The sequence below is a fragment of the Phascolarctos cinereus genome, unplaced genomic scaffold (genome assembly GCF_003287225.1).
Source record: "Phascolarctos cinereus isolate Bilbo 61053 unplaced genomic scaffold, phaCin_HiC Scaffold_7;HRSCAF=346, whole genome shotgun sequence".
NCBI lineage: Eukaryota > Metazoa > Chordata > Mammalia > Diprotodontia > Phascolarctidae > Phascolarctos > Phascolarctos cinereus.
This window is the reverse complement of record NW_027556180.1, coordinates 102,031,249-102,052,270: the sequence shown is the minus strand read 5'-3', so window position 1 is coordinate 102,052,270 and position 21,022 is coordinate 102,031,249. Positions and strand designations below refer to the sequence as shown.

General features: G+C 34.0%; 1 protein-coding gene across 3 annotated transcripts in view; it reads right to left on the bottom strand.

Annotated features, from left to right (window-relative positions):
- Positions 1 to 21,022, bottom strand: part of TDRD3 (tudor domain containing 3) — a 196,667-nt gene that overhangs the window by 35,191 nt on the left and 140,454 nt on the right. For all 3 annotated transcript variants that reach the window (XM_078147647.1, XM_021006397.2, XM_078147646.1), the window contains exon 12: positions 14,362 to 14,487. In XM_078147647.1, coding sequence (XP_078003773.1) covers positions 14,362 to 14,487 — 126 coding nt within the window. The remainder of the gene's footprint in view (positions 1 to 14,361; positions 14,488 to 21,022) is intronic.

The following is a 21,022-nucleotide window of genomic DNA, read 5'->3' as shown; positions in this document are numbered from 1 at the left end:
AACCCCAAATGGGGTCACAAAGGGTAGAACACTACTGGACAACAACAGCACTGTATGGAAATAGATTTCATATATATATATATAATATATATATATATATATATATATATATATATATATATATAATATATATATATATATATATGTATGTATGAAAAATTCATAAAATATGGGGAGACCTGTATGAACAGTATGGTACAGTAAAAAAAACACTGGATCTCTAGTCAGAGGACCTAGGTTCAAATCATGACTCTACCACTCATTAGAGTGGTAACTTTGTAACCTGTGTAATCTTGAGTAAGTAAATTACTCAATCTCTGGGCTCCCTCATCTGCAAAAGGAGTGAGTTGGATTAAATGGCCTTTATATAAGGCCTCTTCCAACTCTAAATCTATGATTCCATAATATTAAATGATGCAAAGTAAAACAAAAAAAACCACACACTGATTACAATATGTAAATAAAGTCAATGTTAAAGGCCAAGTAGCCAGGTTAAACACATGGATAAAGTAGGTATCACCTTGTTAAGGTTGAAGCACATAGCTTAACTTTAACAAACAGTAAGTTACCAAAGTATAACTGCTAATAGTTGCACTATGTTTTGCTACCTTGTGTGTGGCAGGGGAGAGCGGGAAAGGGGAATGCTTTGTAGTCTGTTTCTTTTTTTGGGGGGGGGAGGGTTGTCATTGAGACGAAATTTAACAATGATACCGCACTTTCCTAATTCCAAACAAATTAACACAAGAAAACGATCACAAGAGGAAACTGAAAGCACTAGAGCATGCGTACCACTGTATCTTCTTTTCTACTTTAAATATTCAATGCTCACAACATTTACCTGATGCATTCATTAAACAGCACCAAAAATGTGGTCATCACAGCAGGAAATACAACACACTAGGGACTATGAATCTTGGGTTTATGAAGTAAAGACTAGAACTGGATACTACTGCTCCCTACTACTTGTTGTTCAGGTAGATGACATGACCTAGAAGGTAGCATCTGATTTCCTGAAAATATAATTTAGGAAGGATATCATATAGACAAGATCATACTGCTAAGTATGGATAGTTGAGTATAAGGTGTTACCCCTATCCTTCCTCACGTACCCTTTTTCAGGATCTCTATGAGATTCCAAACTCTACCATTAGATTATAAACACCATGAGGGCAGGAACTCTGTCATTTTTCATCTCTTTCACCTGCTTAAAGAGAATCATAGGATCTCAGAATTGCAGTGACCACAGTTCACATACTCCTATCTGTACCCGAATAGGAATCTCTTCTACAACATTCTCAAAAGGTCAACCAGTCTACAATGGAAACCCTTCTTGAAGGAAAAGTCATTCCTTCCTGATGCATTCTCTTCTACTTCCTGACAACTAATTGTTAGGTTATCTCCTTCTATGTCAAGCTGAAGATCTGCCTCTCTGGAGCTTCCAACAAGTTCTATTTAGTCCTATTTGTTTAAACCAAATACAGGTAATTATTAAATCTTCTAACCTTGTTATTAGTTGCCTTTTAATTTAATCTTGTACTTTTAAAAATTCTTTTACTTTTAAGGGTATGTGGGCCAGTGCTATTTTTAAGACTAGCTTAAAAAGATTTTTGTGTAGCTAATAATAAATTTGTATCAGTAAACTAGAGTGTTTAGTATCTGATCCATATTAGGCTTGATTACTGATAAAAACATTTACAGTCTTGACTGTAACAACTTTTTTATTAGATAACAATGACCACCAGGACTATGTACCGCTTAAATTACCCAATGACTTCCACTAAACTTACCAGTAGTTTAATGGATAATCTAGTTAAGATTCTTATCTGACTGGACTCCAAAACAAGTAGGAATAATTTTCTTATACCTTTCATTGAACCCTGGGATTAGTCAAATTTTTAAATATTTAGGTTATATACATCCCCGATGGATTGATAATAACATCAATAGTTAGTAACAGTAAAATAAAAAGATAATGGAGCCATGATAATGCCACCAAAATGGTTAACTACAGCTCGAATATTAGATTTCAAAAGTCCTTAAACAACAATTTGAAAAGTCAGTGTCAAAAATCTTAAAGGATGACCATATCTTTATTAGCCTGGATGTAGAAAAGAACACCAAAATGAGGAAAACTTTTGGTTTGTTTAGTATTTCCCTTCCCTGTACAGCAAATATAGCTACCACATAGCTACAGATACTGCAAAATTCACTTGCTTTCAGGATTTTTTTGGTTTCATAGTCTTTATTAAAGGCTGTTTTGACAGTAAAAACAGTATTTGCTTTAGTAGCATATAATAAAATTCATGACAGCTGTGCTTTTTCATGTAGAAATTATGTGAAAAGGCACCAATAAGTTGCTGCAACAAGAAATTTTGCAAATGCTCATTCCTTAAAGTTTTAAAACAATACACATTATATAGTATTAACACTCAGAATGCTTGAGAATACAGTTTAAAAGAAAAATTAAAGTCCAATGAATTGGAGAGAATTACACATGAAACATTGCGATTCATTGAACTACCTTTTGTAAAACATTTTTATTAATGCCATAATTACTTAGCAGTATACAGCAAAATAGTCAGGAACATGAATGATTTTAAGGGATAATGATACCATCAACTCAAACAAAGATCAAATAACTCTTTGGGAAGGGAAAAGAAAGAATCTTGCTTTTTATATGTCAAATTTCTATTTGTCTTTTTTTAAAAAATGCTTTAAGTTAAAATAATCATGTGGAATTCTGTGTCATTAAAGACCTCATATCATTAACATGAGGCTTGTAAAATCTTTAACAACGTAATCCACAATCAAGTGCTCCATTTTACATTTGGAAAATCTAAAACATGGAAGGAATTAGTTGGACTATGCTAACAGTGACTCGTGTGCCACAACTGGCAAGACCATGTCTCTTTTCCCTTATCAAATGCTCTAGATGCTTAATAATGTAAGCCTCTATTTCACATTAAAATATATATATGTGTGTGTGTGTATATATATATATATATATATACATATATATATACACATATATATATATATATATATATGTTTTTCTTTAATAAAGAAAATAAATAAAATGTACTCACTGTTGCAGTACTTCCTTTCCCTTCTTGATGGAGCTCACCCAATGACAGGCAGCTAAGGTAGTTCTTTCAGGCCAAGGTGTCAAGCTCTTGCCAGTAGTTCCCTCCTTTAATGGAACTGGAAGCTCTATAACACCAGAGTGTTTCTCTCAAGGAGACAGCTCAACTTCACTCTTTTCCTAGAGGAGTGATGGTGAAACCTACTGCACATAATGCTGGAACAAGTGGTATGAGGTCCAGTGAAGTCCAGGGGAATTAGGATTCAAGGGACTGGGAGTGGGGAGGGACATCCATACGCTCCAATAGATACCACAAGTTAACAGAGGTGGAGATAAACAAAGGAAATGGAAGAAGACACCAAGAGGAAGAAGGCCAAAAAGATACAACGATGAATTAGAAATAGGGAACTGAGGGAAAATAATAACTGAGAAGGTGAAAAAGGAACAGTATTTAGAAATGACTGGAGACAAACACATGCAAGACTGAAAAGAGGGAAAGCACAACAGATGGCCCATTATGATGGGTAGTCAGATTATATCAAAAATCCATTTGTAGCCCTTAACCTCATCGAGATTCACCATCACTGCCTGTAGAAGAGGAAAGGTACACTGAGGGAGCTCCATCTAAAAGGGATTAAAGTCTACAGCACAATGAGCAACATTTATTTTTTCATCCTTTTTAAGACTGTATTTGGAACTTAGGAAATCCATCAGAAATGAAGATAGCACTAGATTAAAAACACAGTTAAAGAGGATGCCTCCTGAGAGTTAAGCAGGACTACAGAAAACTCAAGAACACCTGAATTCTAAATTATAGTCTTGTTCAATGGGCATAGCGATGGAAAAATGAGTCTCATTCACTTTACCACCTTCATATGGCTTGGGGGAAAGAAGCATTTGCTGCATTTTGTAGGTATTTCAAGGAGAAAATATATAAAATTCTTAAGCTACAATTTTTCAAACAATATTTGCGTCTTAACTTCATGAAGTTTAGTAGAGTTTGTGAAAAAAGAAAATTATCATGCAGAAAATTATTAACACTATGGGTATCCCTGGAGAGAGAGAATATACTCAAGTCAAAAGAAATGTGTTCCCTTGGTAACTCCATACCCTTTGAAACCATAGCTTTTTACCACTCCATTTTCCAGGAATTACCTTAAAATTTATTGGGAGGAGAGGGGAGATATCAAAATTGAATAAAAGAAATCTAAGTGAACCAAATTTATTTCTTCCTTTTCCAATTCCATCAACTCAGAATTCCATACATTAGGCTGCTATTTATCAAAAGAAACATAATTTTAGTTCCTTATTTAGAAGAGGAATAATAATATATTTGGTGCTACAGTCACAGATATTTAAATAAATCTCCTAACTAAAAGCAATTTCATTTAAACAAGAAATAGTTCACTCTGTATTTGTGAAACTATCTGTTGGGTTTTACAGAAAATCAGCTTTTTACCTTGATACTTAAAATGTCATAAATATGTCAGAATCATTCATTTTAAGCTCTTTTATGGATTACAGTTAGAGGTCAAAAAATATGACCAAAATAATATAAAATACAGCTTTAAAAAGAAATATCACCCATCTAAGGCAATACCTTGGAATTCTAACAAATGAAGAGAGGAGTTGTCCTACCCTAAGGAAATGAAATATTCAATAATGGTACAACACTATATCATCAGATCACAGATTTACAACTAGAAGGGATCTCCTAGAGGTCATCTAGTTCAGAGGTATCAAAATCTTGCCCAAACAAGATTAAAACGTGAGAAATGTTTAACAAAATATATAAAAACACAATACAACATAATGTTAATTTATGGTTTTCTAAGTCAATATGCAGTCAAAGGAATCAATCCCTTTTCTATTTGAGTTTGATACCACTAAGCTATCTCCCATTTTACATACCACCTCCCATTTTACAGATGAGAAAACTGAGGCCTAGAGAAGTTAAATCACTTCTCCAAGGTCACAACAGGTATTAACAGGACCAGGATTTGAACCCAAGTCCTTTGATTCTAAAAAGGAAGATTACCTGTCTTAATTACTAGATATACAGGCATTCTGAGAGGGTGGGAGGGAGAGAATTTGGAACTCAAATTTTAAGAAATGAATGCAAATTTTTTTAAATGTAGTTGGGAAATAATGAAATTAATATATTTTAAAAACATATATAGGCATTCTAACAAATCAAGGAGGAAGTCATCTTATGTTGAGAAAATGTAAAATATATTCAAAAGGGTTTCATTATGGATCATTCTTTTCACTGAGCATAATTTGGAGATTTTTAAATCCAGATAATCCAGAAAAACCTTTCTCCAATGCATTTATGTAGAGTACAAAATTCATTTACACAGTGTCTAATAACAACAGACCTCTTTTGTTCATATTCTATGGAAATGAGAATTCTACTATCAGTGAATCCATAGGAGAGCTACTTGAAAGGTATGATAGGTACAGAAAATCCTCTTGATTGCAGCAATGAGCAGCTAACATTCATATACTGCTTTAAGGTCTGCAAAGCATTTTACATACATTATCTATAGTTTATATATATTAGTATATGTAACACATACATATTTAATTTATATTATATAATATAGGACACTTCTCATTTGATCCTCACAAGAACCCAGTGAAGTGCTATTATTACTGCCATTTTAAACATAAGAGAACTAAGGCTGAGAAAAAGCAAATGATTGCACAGGGTCATACAGCTAAGTGCCTGAGGAAAGATTTGAATTTGGGTCTTCCTGACTCCAATTCTAGCACTCTGTGCTTTGTGCTGGGCTCTATTATACAGTATGTGAGATGCTATTTAAAACCATTAAACCATGCTTTTTCAAAACTTTGTAACAATAATTTGAGAAAAATGTATTTAATTTAAATGATTAAAATAGTCTTTTTTTCTTAGTCTAATTACAGGAGTAACATGAACTTGTATATGGTGCAGCTAAGATGAGAAGCAGGAAAATTTTGTGTAGTAGGTTTGAATTCTTTATATGGGAGAGAATTTGGGGAGGTAATGAAAAGAGCACTCAACTTGAAAACAAAAGAAAATGAATTTAAGTCTTGGCTTGCTGCTTACTAGCTGTGTAATCTTGACATGTCCTTTGACCTGAGCCTCAGTTTCTTCATCTATAAAATGGGAATAATTATCTACCACGTAAAGGATTTTGTAACTTTATTGTGTAAATGTGAATTATTACTTTAATTAACTATTTCTTTGCATAGTGGATGTTCTTAAATATTGGATACAGATAGGGGCTAAACTTGTGATTTCATGGATATGGGGAACTCCCAGATGAGGAAATTCTTGCTACCAATGCAGTCTGGAACTTTCTGGGAAACTTAGGGTCATTAGAGTCATAAGAGTCCTGATCTTTCTCAAACTATCTGCTGCCTTTGAAACCACTTTGAAACCATCTTGTTTTCTTGAATATTCTCTTTTCTGAGTTTTTGTGACACTCTTCTCTCCTGACTGACCCCTTGCCCAACTGAATGCTTCTCAATTTCCTTTGCAGGCTAATCACCAATATTACACCCTATAACTGTGACTATTCCCCAAGGTTCTATCCCGAGCCTTCTCTTTTCCCTCTGTACTCACACTCTCTTAGTAACTTCATCAGCTCCCACGAGTTGAATTATCCTTTCTATGCAGCCCAAGTCTTCCCCCTAGGCTTCAGTTCTGGATTACCAGCCGCCTATCAAATGTTTCAAACTGAATATGCCAGAGATATTTTGTGCTCAATATGTCTAAGATTGAATTTGTCCTCTTTTCCTCTAAATCCTTCCCTCTTCCAACTATTCTTCCAGTGTCTCAGGTTTATGATTTGGCATTATCACAGACTCCTCATTACCCCCAACATAATTAGTGGCAAACTTTTGTTGCTTCTCCCTTCACAACATCTCCCACATCTATGGCTCCATCCTACCTTTGTAGTTTTCTTACCCACATCTTATATACTCCCCTACATACATACATACACACACACACACACCCCATACTCTGTGATTCAGTGACATGGCTCCCCAGCTTTTCTTCACATTAGACACTTGTCTCCTGATTCTAAGAATTTTCACTTGCTGCCCTACATGCCTAGCATTTTCTCCCTCATCTTCACGTTAACTTCCCTGGCTTCTTTCACGTCTCAGATAAAACACCACTTTCTGTAGGAAGCCTTTCCCAATCTCTCTTACTGCCTTCCCTCTGTAGATTATCTACAATTTAACTTGTATATATCTTGTTTCTATATAGGTGTTTGCATGCTGTCTCCCCCATTAGACTACAAACTCCTCGAGACCAGGGTGTTTTTTACCATTCTTTGTATCCTCAGTGCTTAGCGCATAATGGGTGCTTAATGTCTGTTGACTGACTGATTCTCCCTCCAGCTCCTACCCCTTTCTCCACTCATATGGAGAACTACCATCATAGTTCAGGCCCTCATTCTCTCTCACCTAGATTTTTGCAAGTCTCCTTCTGTTTTAAGTCTTAAACCATTCTAGCACATACTACACACTTCTGCTGAAGCAATTTTCTTTTGTACATATGACTACTATTCAATCAGCTTCAGTGGCTTGCTATTTCTTCTTTTAGAATAAAATGTAAACTCCTCTGTTCAGTTTTTATAGGTCTATATAAAATGGTCCCATCTATATAATATGGTCCCAACCCATCTTTTTTCCCTGCACTCTGTCATCAATAGTTATCAAATGAGATAATTATAAAATGCTTAGTGCAGTGACTGGAACACAGCTGGTGCTTAATACTTGTTATCTCCCTCTTCTACACTCCGCCATCCAGTCAAGCTGGCCTTCTCACTACACCTCACTCACAACATACCATCTCCCATCTTCTTGCCTTTGCAATGACCATCCCCCATATCTGGAATACACTCCTTTTTTTCATCTCCCTCCTTAGGGTGCCTCTTTTCTTTAAAATGTTATCTGAGGTACCATTTTTAACATGAAGTCTTTCCTGATCTCCCCCAACTATCAGTGCCTTCCCTCCTGATTTACCTTATATTGAGCTGCTATGTGAGTATGTGTATTTATTAATATTTATGCTGTATATACATATTTTTACATGTATTTGTCACCCTGTTGGAATGTAAGTTCATTATAAGAAAGCAGTTTCACTAATCCTTTGTACTCTGTGCCTTTTTGACTGGCACATAGTAGGTACTTAATAAATATTTGGTGATTAACTGAGAATTACCTAGAGCTTTGGGAGGTTAAACCAAGGGTCACATGACCAGTGTATAGTATCAGAGGCAAGATTTGAACCTATGTCTTCTTGGCTCTAAGACCATCACTCTATCCACTATACAACACTACTTTTCTACTTGATTATGTACAGTATATCTTTTTTACAACAGCAGTTTGCAAACCTTGTGTGGTTGTGGAATCCATGGGCTTCTTTTTTTTTAGATTATGCCCTAGTATCGTAAGTCCTAATAAAGCATTTGTGAAGGGAAGTACTGAAGAATCAACAGACAAAACATATATGCCTGATTCAAAATAATTTTTCCCCCAAGGAAAAGACTAGAAACATTTTATGTCAACAGCAAAGCTTTGAAACTCTTTTGGTTCATTTTTATTGTGAACTTGAAAACACATTTAATATTTGTAGTCACTCCTCCTCCTTCTGCCACTACCATCCCCCTTCCTCTAGTGATACAGCATTTTAAAGTTCTTTTCACAACAAGCCTAGGATTTAAAGAGTGCAAGTGTTACTGTTCCTATTTTACAGAGGAGGAAACTGGGGCTCAGATAACAAAAGCAGCATAACAATACTAAACATTGGAGTGCATCACTTAGGTGACTCATTCTCAAAAGCTCCTTCTACTACAGTGCAATGCTTCTGAAGAATAATAAAATTCTGTGTTAGAAGACCACACCTTAGAGAGATCATTAAGGCAGGGAGGGATTAGTGGCTCACCCAAAGCACACAGTGTGGCCAGCGGCACAGCCAGACCTGGAATCTAAGTGGCTGGACTTCTAGGCCAGAGCTTTTGCTCCTTTAACTCTGCAATATTTCAGCCAATCAAGAGCAATTTTCTCTTCAAGTACTTGTAGTGGAAAATATTAAGTATTTTATTGACATCAACTGTTTTAAGTACAGAAATTTAAGGTCAAATATACCCTCTAAATTAAAAATTTATCTAGATATACATGGAGCTTTTTTGGATAGTGAGAAAAATAGAAGAAAAAAAACCTTGCATTTTTCCATTAGCTATTACGATTTACAAAACCTTTCCGTTTAAAACAACTGGATAAATCTTTCTGAAATGAATGGTTTATAAAGAAACCCAAGAGATTTGATACAGTAGTTTCAATGGTCCTTTCAAAGGCAAAGTCACTAAATAGTATAAATACAATTTTGTTGTGAATATTTCTTAATCTTCTTTATTCAATTTAAATAATGAGGGTTCCCCCCCCCATTTCTAGTGTGTTATCTTAAAAAACTTTTAAGATAAAGAAAGGAAGATACTAAGATGATATTAAATATTTCAATAAGAACATTAGCTTACAATCAAAATCAAAATCAAAATCACCTTCAACACACATTGATACTATTGAGAACTGGAATTTATTTTACTGTTAATTTATTAAGATGTAAAATAAAGGGCTCTGAATGGGAAAATCAAAAGATATTGATAGATCATCTGCAAATCTAATATCACTTCTCTAAAATATTTTATATATTAAAGAAGTTCTTGGTATTTACTGTTTCTTTAAACACAGAAAATCCCAAATTATCTGAGTTTTAAACCTGGAAAAATGCTTAAAAACAGAGATGTTATCCTTAAAATTTTAGTCTTAAGAATTTCTATCCTAAGAAGGATGCTAGAAATTAAAACGTCCGACAATAAGGTTGGTCCATGGGCCAAATGCGGCTCACCTGATCACAAAGTCTGGGTCACGTGAGATTTTTTAGCAAAATAAAATTGTAAGTAATTAGCTAGTACCCATGTATTAGCAGGCCAATCATACTCAACCACCTGCCTGCCAATAGTGCTGTGTTACTGACTGCAAGCTTGGATAAACTAGTAATTGTAACTGAAACCAAATATACTTAATTTTATAGTGAAATTCATGAGACTCATACCCAGAGGGATTTTCTGATCATGTGGCATACTATGGAAAAATGTAAATGTTCCTGTTCTAGAATCACATAATTTTAAGTACATATAAAATTATCACTATAACCTTCTGGTTAATTTCTTATGTCTGTAAAATTCCAAACCCCACAAATTCTTGAAATTGGCCACTTCTCTTTATTTATATAGAAGATTTTATTTTATTTACATTTTATTTTACTGGGGAGACAGGATTCTGGCCTACTGCACACAGTCTTGGGTCATTTTTCCTCTTTACAATCTGATTTTCCTCATTGGATATATGAATTATTAATATTTTCTGATACTAAAATGAAGATGTACAAAACTAAAAAATAAAACAGCAGTAAATAGAATATTTCTTAGGACACAAAAGGGACTCTCGCACCAGAATCTGGGTCATGAACATGCTCAGAAGAACAGTCCTTGGCAATATTCTTCTTGGTATTATAATAGCTTTTAGCAGCTACAACAACCTGAAAACACAAAAGGTCTGCCTGAACAGCAGAGGCAGGACATTTTATAGTGCTTCCAAATTGCCTCTGGCATCTTTTTACTGATTTCTTGGCATTAGTTTTATAGTTAAAAGGAACCAATTCAGAGAATGCCTCCAGGTAACACAAGTAACAGTTTTTCTGCCCGTGATTTTTTTTTAATACAGTGGAAAGAAAACAAGTTCATATTCTAGATTTTTTATGCTATAAGAATAATAGATAAGAATGTTTATTTTTTCATTTATTTCATTTGGGAAAGTTTATAATCTCAGAAACCAATTTGTGACAAAAACAAAATAATTAGAGCCTTCATTCTGAGGATGAGCAAAATATTTTGACCATAAATTACATTAAATGATAAGGGCAGTAGACTACACAAAAGATACAAAACTTAAAACTCATACTGCAAGAAAAGAATTAGGGAAAAACCTAGCCCCTTCAAAGAATCAAAGATAACCTATCAATAAAACTAAGATCTGGCTTAGTAAAACTGTGTGTGGAAAGAAGTTATTTAATAATAGCAGAAAAAAAAGATTTCTAGATACCTGTTATATCATCACTGAAAGATTATGAAATGAAAAGAAAATGAAAGAAGTATCCAGATGGTAATAACAAGTAAATACTTCATTTAGGCACAACTTTATAAACACCATATTCCTTTACTTTATGAGAAAAAATTAACACTTTAGTTTAAGTATTATCTTGATTTTATTTTAATTTTCCACATAACAAGCTATTAATTTTCTCAGAGTCTCTTAATATTTCATGCTTTTCATTTGATAATGTACCCTTATACCTTTAAGAGACAAAACAAGCAACTTATTTCTATAAAGGCTTTCAAAGTTTATACGTAGGGTCTTTTCTGTAAAATACAAAAATCAACATTGAGTGAGCATTGCTACATTTAGGAAAACAGAGAGGTACATTTCTGAAAACTGTGTGCAAGAAAGAAACACATAACCTCTTAAATAAAAGATACAGTATAATTTCTCAATAAAAATAGTAATGGCCCATAAGTGGTACAAGAGCTAAAAAGGTAGAAAAAATATCTACAATCTGCAGTGTGAATAAAGACTTGTGTAAGGCCTCTAATAATCTCCCTGCAACAAGCAGCCCTTAAATGTATCTCATATGCTATTTTTAATTACTTGGTTATTGGCACAGTGAGTCTTTTACTTTTGATCATTTGGTATTTCTAATAAATATGGCGGATTTAAGCTTCAATCTGTTACAACTCACCAAATAGAAAGCCATGAACACAAGCAAGATACAAATAGATGGCCAAAACAGAACTTTAAGAGATTAATGGGATCCCACACAATCTATAGTTTAAATTCACCGAAAATCTTATCCAATACATTTCTGTAGGTGTTTTCGGAATGAATATACATATGTACACCCATTTATTTAAAAGAAAGAAGAGCAAAGAAATGTTAAGTTGATGATTTCTACATGTAAGGAATTATTTCTATGAAGAAATTTAAGGTAGAGAAGAAACATATTAGACTCAGTAATGATAAATATCTCCAAATATGTTGCCTGTTTACAACACTTTTTAGAAACTGTAGCATTTCAAATTTGACAGTCATTTGATTACTCACGAACAGGTGAGGGGATAATTGGATCTTCTAATGACTTTCTTGTCCTATTCTGGTTCTTTTTGTAAAATAATTCATCCATATATTACAGAAGATTACTGTCATCATTCAGATGTACTTGGAATACTGAACTGGACAATGATGCAGCACATGTTAAAAAACATGAATTGGCTAAAAAACCAATAGTCTAGAATATGAAATTATACATAAATAGGTAGACTTGAAGAATACTGTAGTGATTCTGAATAGAATCACTACTTAGGCACCTGACAAATACGATGACCAACTGAAGTTGTATATTCCTACAAGCAAGCTCAATGTAATGAAGACTATGAATGTGAGGGGAGGAGGGGGTAGGGAGAAATCATTCTGGAAACAATGTTCTCACTTCAGTACAAAAAAGCGCTAAATGGAAGAACTAAGGTGAAAAGATGTAATTGTGTTGGTTGTCTATAGCTACCCAAGATAAAAATGAGGAAAGAGTGAAGAAGCAAAAGTTTGAAATTAGATTTTGCTTGGGGAAAGAAGAATAAAATAAAGCTTTCACCAAAGACACTCCAAAAAACAATCTTTACAACAACCTAAGTGGCATGAGAAATCTACTTTGAATCTCTAACTATGATTCCTAAAATAATCTTAATAGACAAAATAAGAAAAATGAAAGGCGAATAAGAATACAACCTGAAGGAATTTTGTCTGCATGAACAATTATCTTTTCCAGCAGGTAAAAAATGAAAAAAGAGATGCAAATGGAGAAAGGGAAGAGAGCAATAATCAAATAAACATATTAGAAGGCAGAAAAGTAAAAAATGCTTGAAAGAAAAAAAATGATTTTAAGTTTCTCCCAGAAAAACAAACAAATATGAATTAGAAAAGTGGCATTTCAGCCTTTCAGGAAATACCCACAAGTTCAAAGAAGACTGAGGAAAAAGATCTACCTAAATATGAAAGTTGTTATTGCTATCAGAACTCTTATAAATCTGTGAGACAGAGACCTGAGAAACTGTATTCTGTCTATGTGAAACAGAAAAAGAAGAATCCCTAAGATGAACATGACTTCAAATATTTTATTTATTGTTCCCAATTATGTTTCGTTTTGCCTGGATGAGGGTGGAGATAACTAAAAAAAGGTCACAAAAAAGTAAATGTAAAAGTAAAAATTTAGAGAGCAATTCATAAGAAAATGATGGATTTTACAGTTAAGCAAGAAGGTAATCTATATGCTTGAAAGATGTAATTTTCCTATCATGTTTGGAGATTTTTAGGTAAAGGAAATAATCAGCAAAGTGTTAATCTTCTAATTATCTAATATAAAATGAAGATAAAGAAACAATAAGCAGAACTTTGTAAGAATAATTTCCAACATACTTTTCTATAAAGGCTAGGTAGAAGCCAAATTTTACTATGTACTCATCTTTTTACCTAAATGTAGCTGAGACTATCTCTATAAAGTCCACATAAAGCCTTTATAAAGTTGGACTCCACAAGGCCAATTCTTTTTAAATCATGACTTTAAAAATATAATACAGTTTTGGCATAACATTTGGCCAATATAATAGATAAAATAATTATTAAACAGACATGTTTATCTATACATATACATGTAATAAAAGCAGTTAGATTTTTTTATAGAGTTAAAAGCATTCTTCCCTAATTTTTACATGTAACTGAAACAACACATAATAAACATGTATAATCAGAAGTTTCAATTTGACACTTTTTGGGCATAATTTAATGAAATTTAAAGTAACAAACTGGGAAAGAACATATGCATTAAAGCCCATTTTGCACATACAAATAATTTTTTGGCTCTAACATGTAAATAAGGGTACTTATTTCCAAAGCACAGTACAATTAATTTTATTATACAACAAAAATAATTCCATAGTATTCATTTTTTAACTGTTATTCAATGCACTTATTAAATGAAGATCTTATTTTTAGAGGTAACCAGCTTAAGCAAAGTACTCTTCAATTTTTGCATGACTTATGGCTAATCTTTTACAGCTATATACTTTCTTCAAAGTAGATTATGTCTTTGTACAGAATTTGTGATCACGTACCCATGCCTCTGCTTGAATGGGCCTGATGTTGCTTAGAAGCACCTCTTCATAGTTTCCATAATCACTGAATTTAACAACTGCAGTCATGCCAGAAGAATGAAGAGCTTCAATTTCTGCCCGGTAAAACTTAAAAATGAAAAAAAAAAGCAGTTTTAGGCACGTTAATAAGTTTTGTTCCAAAAATAAAATATTTTATGGTAACTTACATATTCTAAGTTATATTAAAAAGACATGTTAAAAAGAAAATCGATATTCAAATAATTATAAAGAGACTAACAAATATATAAGCACAAGTAAGTGTGCTAAGTGAATCACACCAGACTACTGTATTTCAGATCTAGGACAATGAAGAGAAGAAAACACCAAGAATATAATTAGAAATGTTTACTTCATAAGGGAGTGAGAGCCGTGATTGTTACATTTTATATTGTTAATTACAGAAACAGTGTCCAATTCTGGCCAAGAAAACTGTTGTACAATTGAAAAATAGGTTGAGTGCTAACAAGATTAACGTGTTAAATAGCTGGGTTTATTTTTTAAACATATAAGAGCTTGTATATTGAAATAAGTATTATCTACTTGAGAAAATATACACTAATTCTAACAATGTTCCCATTACAGCATCTCTGGAAACCCTCTTCTGGAACTGCCATCAAGTACATTGTTCTAAATATTCTCTCGTTGAAAATTTTTGTTCTTTGAAGATGGATTTAAGTTTTGGTGAATTAGGTATGTGATCAAAGTACAAAATAGTTCTTTGGGTCAAATACAAAGTGTGACAATGAAAAATAAGAAGGATGATGTGGGTTGTTATTTTTTTCTCATATGGATGATAAACTGGCTCTTCAGGCTATTCTAAAGGAACAGTTCCAAAATGGAGTTGGATTTTCATATTACATTAATGTTCAAGTTTCATAATGCTATCTTATATGCCTATTGTCCATTTCAGCAGCACCTATCACTAAAGATCTGTTCAGCCTAAACAGAATCAAAATGAAGAATTATCTTCTTCTAGTGTCTAAGTAGAAGAGGAAAAAGCAGTACCCTGCACCTTGGTTACCTCTCTATAGTTTGTCCTCAGGGAAATATACTACATGAAGTGATCCATTGTTCAAAAAAAAAAGTCTGTCAAATAAATGTAAAACACATCATAGTGACACACATGGGATCCTGTGGCTCCCTTCCACAAAACACAGTAATGAAACCAGTTGTTTTCTATTTAATTCTTAAGGATGATGAACAGCTTCACCCCACTCCTGAATGAGGAGATACACTGCAACAAAACAAAATACAGAGGCTCACTTTATTCCATCAAAATTCCAAATTGGAACACTGGAGCAGATTAGCTTTATAAATTCCTTTGGTATAGTACATGTAGATTAAAATGCCACCTCTAGAGGTAACATAGCAGTTCTCTTACCTCTAAAATAAGGAGGTTGGACCAGGTTATCTTTAAGTGCCCCTCTAGCTTAAAATCTATGAATAAGAGTTGGAGAAGTTTTGAGATCCTATACAACCTTTTTTTTTAAAATATATTTTTAAACACAAACTAGGATGCAATTTTGATTATCTTTTTGGTTTTAATATGGAACTTTGATTTCACTAGTCCTGTGTGTGGAAACTCACATAACAAATACAGGTCAAGGACTTAGGTGTCACAGTATTAGAGAGCTGTCTGCTCATTAGACAACTTGTACAAAAAATTGTTTTCTACAAGAACCAAGATGCACCTCAAAGAGTACCATGCCACTTTGGCATGCTTACAATTCTTTTGTCTTAAAATAAAACTAAAAAATCCCCAGGATTTGAAAAAAATAGCAAAAGCAATGAAAAAATTCAGGACCGTTAAGGAAGTGACAGAAAACAAGGGAATCTAACCTTTTTACTGCTGCTCACTTCTATACCTATGCACGAGAGGGAAAATACAAACACTTTTTTTCATGATAACTTTATTACATATTTAAAAGGAAAAGCAAGTTGTACATAATAGATTTTCAGTTTCGTGTGCAATCATCTTTTTTATTCTACTATGCTACAGAAATATTTGTTTTATTCCATAAATTAAAAATTAAAGAAATAAAAATTTAAAGTTTATGATATTCTGTATAGTCTATAACCCTTGATCTCTTGTGTTTCTTAATCCTCAGTTATTATTCAACTTTTTTTTCTTTCTCCCCTATTCCTACCCACCTTTGCAATGAAATATTTTTTTCAACTTATTTATTTATTTTTGGTTTTCAACATTCACTTCCACAAGATTTTGAGTTCCAAATTTTCTCCCCATCTCCCCCCTCCACCCACCCCATAATGGCGTGCATTCTGAATACCCCTTCCCCCAATCTGCCCTCCCTTCTATCAACCCCCCCCCTTCTCTTATTCCCTTCCCCTTCTATTTTCCTGTAGGGTAAGATAGATTTCTATATACCCTTTGCCTGTGTATCTTATTTCCCAGTTGCATGCAAGAACAATTTTTAACTTTCATTTTTAAAACTTTATAAGTTCCAAATTTTCTCCCTTCCTCCCTTCCCACCCGCCCTCACTGAGAAGGTAAGCAATTCAATATAGGTTATATATGTGTAATCATACAATACACTTCCATAATAATCATGTTGTGAAAGACTAAAAACTATATTTCCCTCCATAATATCCCACCCTCCCCACCCCATTTATTCTATTCTCTCCTTTGACCCTGTCACTCCTCAAAAGTGTTTGCTTCTAATTACCCCCTCTAATATTCCCTCCCTTCTATCACCTCTCCCTCTCTTATCCCCTTCCCCTCTACTTTCCTGTAGGGTAAAATAGATTTCCATACCCAATTGAGTGCGTATGTTATGCCAAATCTGATGACAATAACGCTCACTCATTCCCTCTCACCTTCGCACTCTTCCCCTCCATTGTAAAAGCTTTTTCTTGCCTCTTTTATGTGAGATAATTTACCCCATTCTACTTCTCCCTTTCTCCTTCTCCCATTACATTCCTCTCTCACCCCTTGATTTTATTTTTTAAATATCATCCCTTCATATTCAACTCACCCTGTGCCCTCTGTCTATATATATATATCCCTCCAACTACCATAATAAGGAGAAAGGTCTCATGAGTTGCAAATATCATCTTTCCATGTAGGAATGTAAGCAGTTCAACCTTAATAAGTCCTTTATGATTTCTCTTTCCTGTTTACCTTTTCATGCTTCTCTTGAGTCTTGTATTTGAAAGTCAATTTTCTTGATTTCTCAAAGAGTCTTTTAGCTTCCTTTTGCTCCATTCTAATTTTTAAGAAATTATTTTCTTCAGTGAGCCTTTGGAGCTCCTTTTCCATTTGTGCTATTCTACTTTTTAAGGCGTTCTTCTCTTCATTGGCTTTTTGGACCTCTTTTGCCATTCAGTTTAGTCAACATTCAATACAATACAATGTAGACAAAGTTAATTTGTGGTTTTCTAAGTAAATATTCTGGATCCATACCTCTTTGAGTTTGACACCATTGGACTAGGTGATTCCAACTCTGAAATTCTTTTTTTTTTTTTGCTTTTTGGTGAGGCAATCAGGGTTAAGTGACTTGCCCAAGGTCACACAGCTAGCAAGTGTCAAGTGTCTGAAGTCGGATTCTAAGGCCGGAGCTCTATACACTGTGCCACCTAGCTGCCCCCAACTCTGAAATTCTAAAACACAAATCTCCAATACTGAATGACTCCTTACCATCTACATTTTTTTAACTCCTTCTAAGATTTAGAGTGTTAATAGAAAAAAAAATTTAAACCACATACTGGCTTCACAGCAAATTGATGCTACCAAGACAAATCTGAGCCCTTAATACTTAATTTGTTAGTCCTTTTACTCATCTTTTGTCCATATCATATCCCCCATAATAGTAAATCTGAACATCTTCCACTCTCTACAATTCTCCAACCTTGCCTTTATCCCCATCCTCTCAGCAGATGATCCTATGCTCAACTCAACTAAAATCAAGTTTCCTGAATTGCCCTCCTAACTTTATCAAAATTCTTCTACTTTCATTCCTCTGTTTTCTCTAAGAAGGAAATATCTTTCTTTTTAAGGCTAACTTTCCCCTGGTGCTCTCAGTACCATCACCATGGTCCCCACTACCCATACTTTTGCATATCTACAGTGTCTCATGTTGCACAAGTTTGTCTTATCTTCCAGTTTGTCTAAAAACATGGTAAGGTCTTCCCTTTATAAAAAGCAAAATCCTTTAGGAGGCAGCATGGTATAGTGAAAAGAGTGCTGCATTTGCATTAAGACCTAGGTTCAGGGCAGCTAGGTGGCACAGTGTTTAGAGCCACCAGCCCTGGATTCAGGAGGACCTGAGTTCAAATCCAGCCTCAGACACATAACACTTACTAGCTGTGTGACCCTGGGCAAGTCACTTAACCCTGTTGCCTAGCCAAAAAAAAAGAAAAATAAAAGACCTAGGTTCAAATTCTGCTTCTACTTGCTAACTGTGTAGCCTTTAAGCAAGTCACTTTACCCTTCTTTGTCTCAATTACATCATCTATAAAAGAATGGGTTTGACTCAATGACCTCTAAGGCTCTTCCAACTATGATCTTCCCTCAACCTTGCTACCACCAAGTTGAGGTAATGCCACATATCCAACCAGTGTGGATAAAATTGTTGACTTAAGATTCAGGAAGACCTGGATTCAAATCCTGTGACTGTCATTTGTAAAACATCCAAGCAGGTACTAAATCTTGTCAATCCTACCATTGTAATCTGTTCCCTTCTTTTTCACACTAAAACTCTAGCTGAGGCCCTCATCTCTATTCACCTACCTGACTGTAATAGCATCCTACCTATTCCTATCTACATACTTTCTCTAATTCTCCAATTTCTCTAATCTAGCCCTCACTATGATATTTTGGAACTCTATCATCTTGATATTTGAGAAATGCAACATCTTCAGTGGTTCCTCAGTGACCACTGAATAAAGTATAAATTATTGATCCAAGTGATCTGGCCAGGCCCCAATGTGCTTTCAATTTTCAATCTTTTTAGAATTATTTAATTCAACTAATCTTCATATACTCCATATTTATGGCTAACCTGGCCCACAATCAACTTCCAGTTCTTGCTTGGTTCTCTTGCTGCTCCATGCCTCCACTCCAAATTCCCCATGTCAAAATCCCATCCATCCCTAAAGTCTAAGTCAAAGGCCATCACCTCCATAAAGTCTTTTTGCTCTCACCAAGCTGAAGTGATATCTTCCTCCTCTGAACAAAACACTTGTTCATTTCTCCCCTACAATACTTGTCATATTGTCTTGCTCATTAAAGTCATTTAGCTAAAATATTATAAGTTTCTCAAAGGCATGGCTCACTTATCTTTGTATATCTCATAGAACCTAGCAAAAAATAGGGAATCAAATATTTTTGAAGAAGCAAATGAATGAACCCAATAGATCAATGTGCAGATAGGTTCAAAAAAGCAACTGGAAGAACAATGCTTATTTAATGTACAAGTTTTTATGTTTATTCCAATTAATTAAAATGAGCAGGCTTTGGACTTCCCAAAACAACTTAGCAGCAGTAATAGTAAATAGTAAATGACACTCCTCCTTACACCCTGTGAACAAAAAAAAGAAGCAAATTTTTCCATAATTATTTTGAAAGTTAAAATGTAAAATCCTGATCATTAATTGGCTAGTGCTCAGTTACACGATAATCATTCCACTAGTTGTTCATAAAGATGAGGTTTCGCTATACTTTATTCTTTCAAAGTATGATAAATGATAATAAAGATTATGTTACCTATATCCATGTTACACATGTGGGGGAAACTCCCTTCAAGAAACAGCCTAACAAGCTTAATATTTCTATTCCTCTATGGTATGATTTTAAAACTGCCAACAATAATATTATTCGTGTTTAAGTCTTTTAGATATTTGATTACATACCTAAATGAGTACCTAAGGAGTCAGGGAATATGTCACAATAACATCCATCCATCTATACTGACAAAGGATAAGATGAAAGAGAAATGGGTCTATGTAAATAAGAAAATCAGAGTGAATGAGATTCTCGAATTGTAACTATGCCTTTTGAAAATACCCTTGGCAACGTAAAAATACTATACAAAGGCCTTACATTTTTGTGCTATAGTTTAAATAATTACTACCTTTAGATTTTAGACTAATCTTTAAAACAAACTACTAAACATGCAAGTTCAACATAAACTTACTAAATTCTGACACTGTGAAATTTATAATTGGACAAAACATTAAATATAATGCAAGCTCCAATAAATAAGTCCTCCAAACTGAACAATTTCTGATAACTAACAAGATGTCTTTGCCCAAATCTCCTTAAACTGAAAAAATTGCCTGATTATATTTTGCCATTTTAGGTAAGTCCTTTATGCTGAAATTAAATCTGGATAAAAGGTATGCCAAATACCTTTCTACATCCTTGTAGCAAAAACTATGTTGCATGGTTTTAATTGTAGAGTTATTACATATCATTGTTATCAATAAGAAATCACAATGTTTCAGGGTCACCAGTATTCCTTTCAGCTTTAAGGCTCCCTTCAATTGAAAGACGTAAAGGAAAGAATGAAAAATATCACTGAGACAGAAGATCAGGACAGTGTAGCTTTGCTGAGCGAGACATTTTATTCTTATTACCAAGCTCTCCTTTTAGATCAGTGAGGTG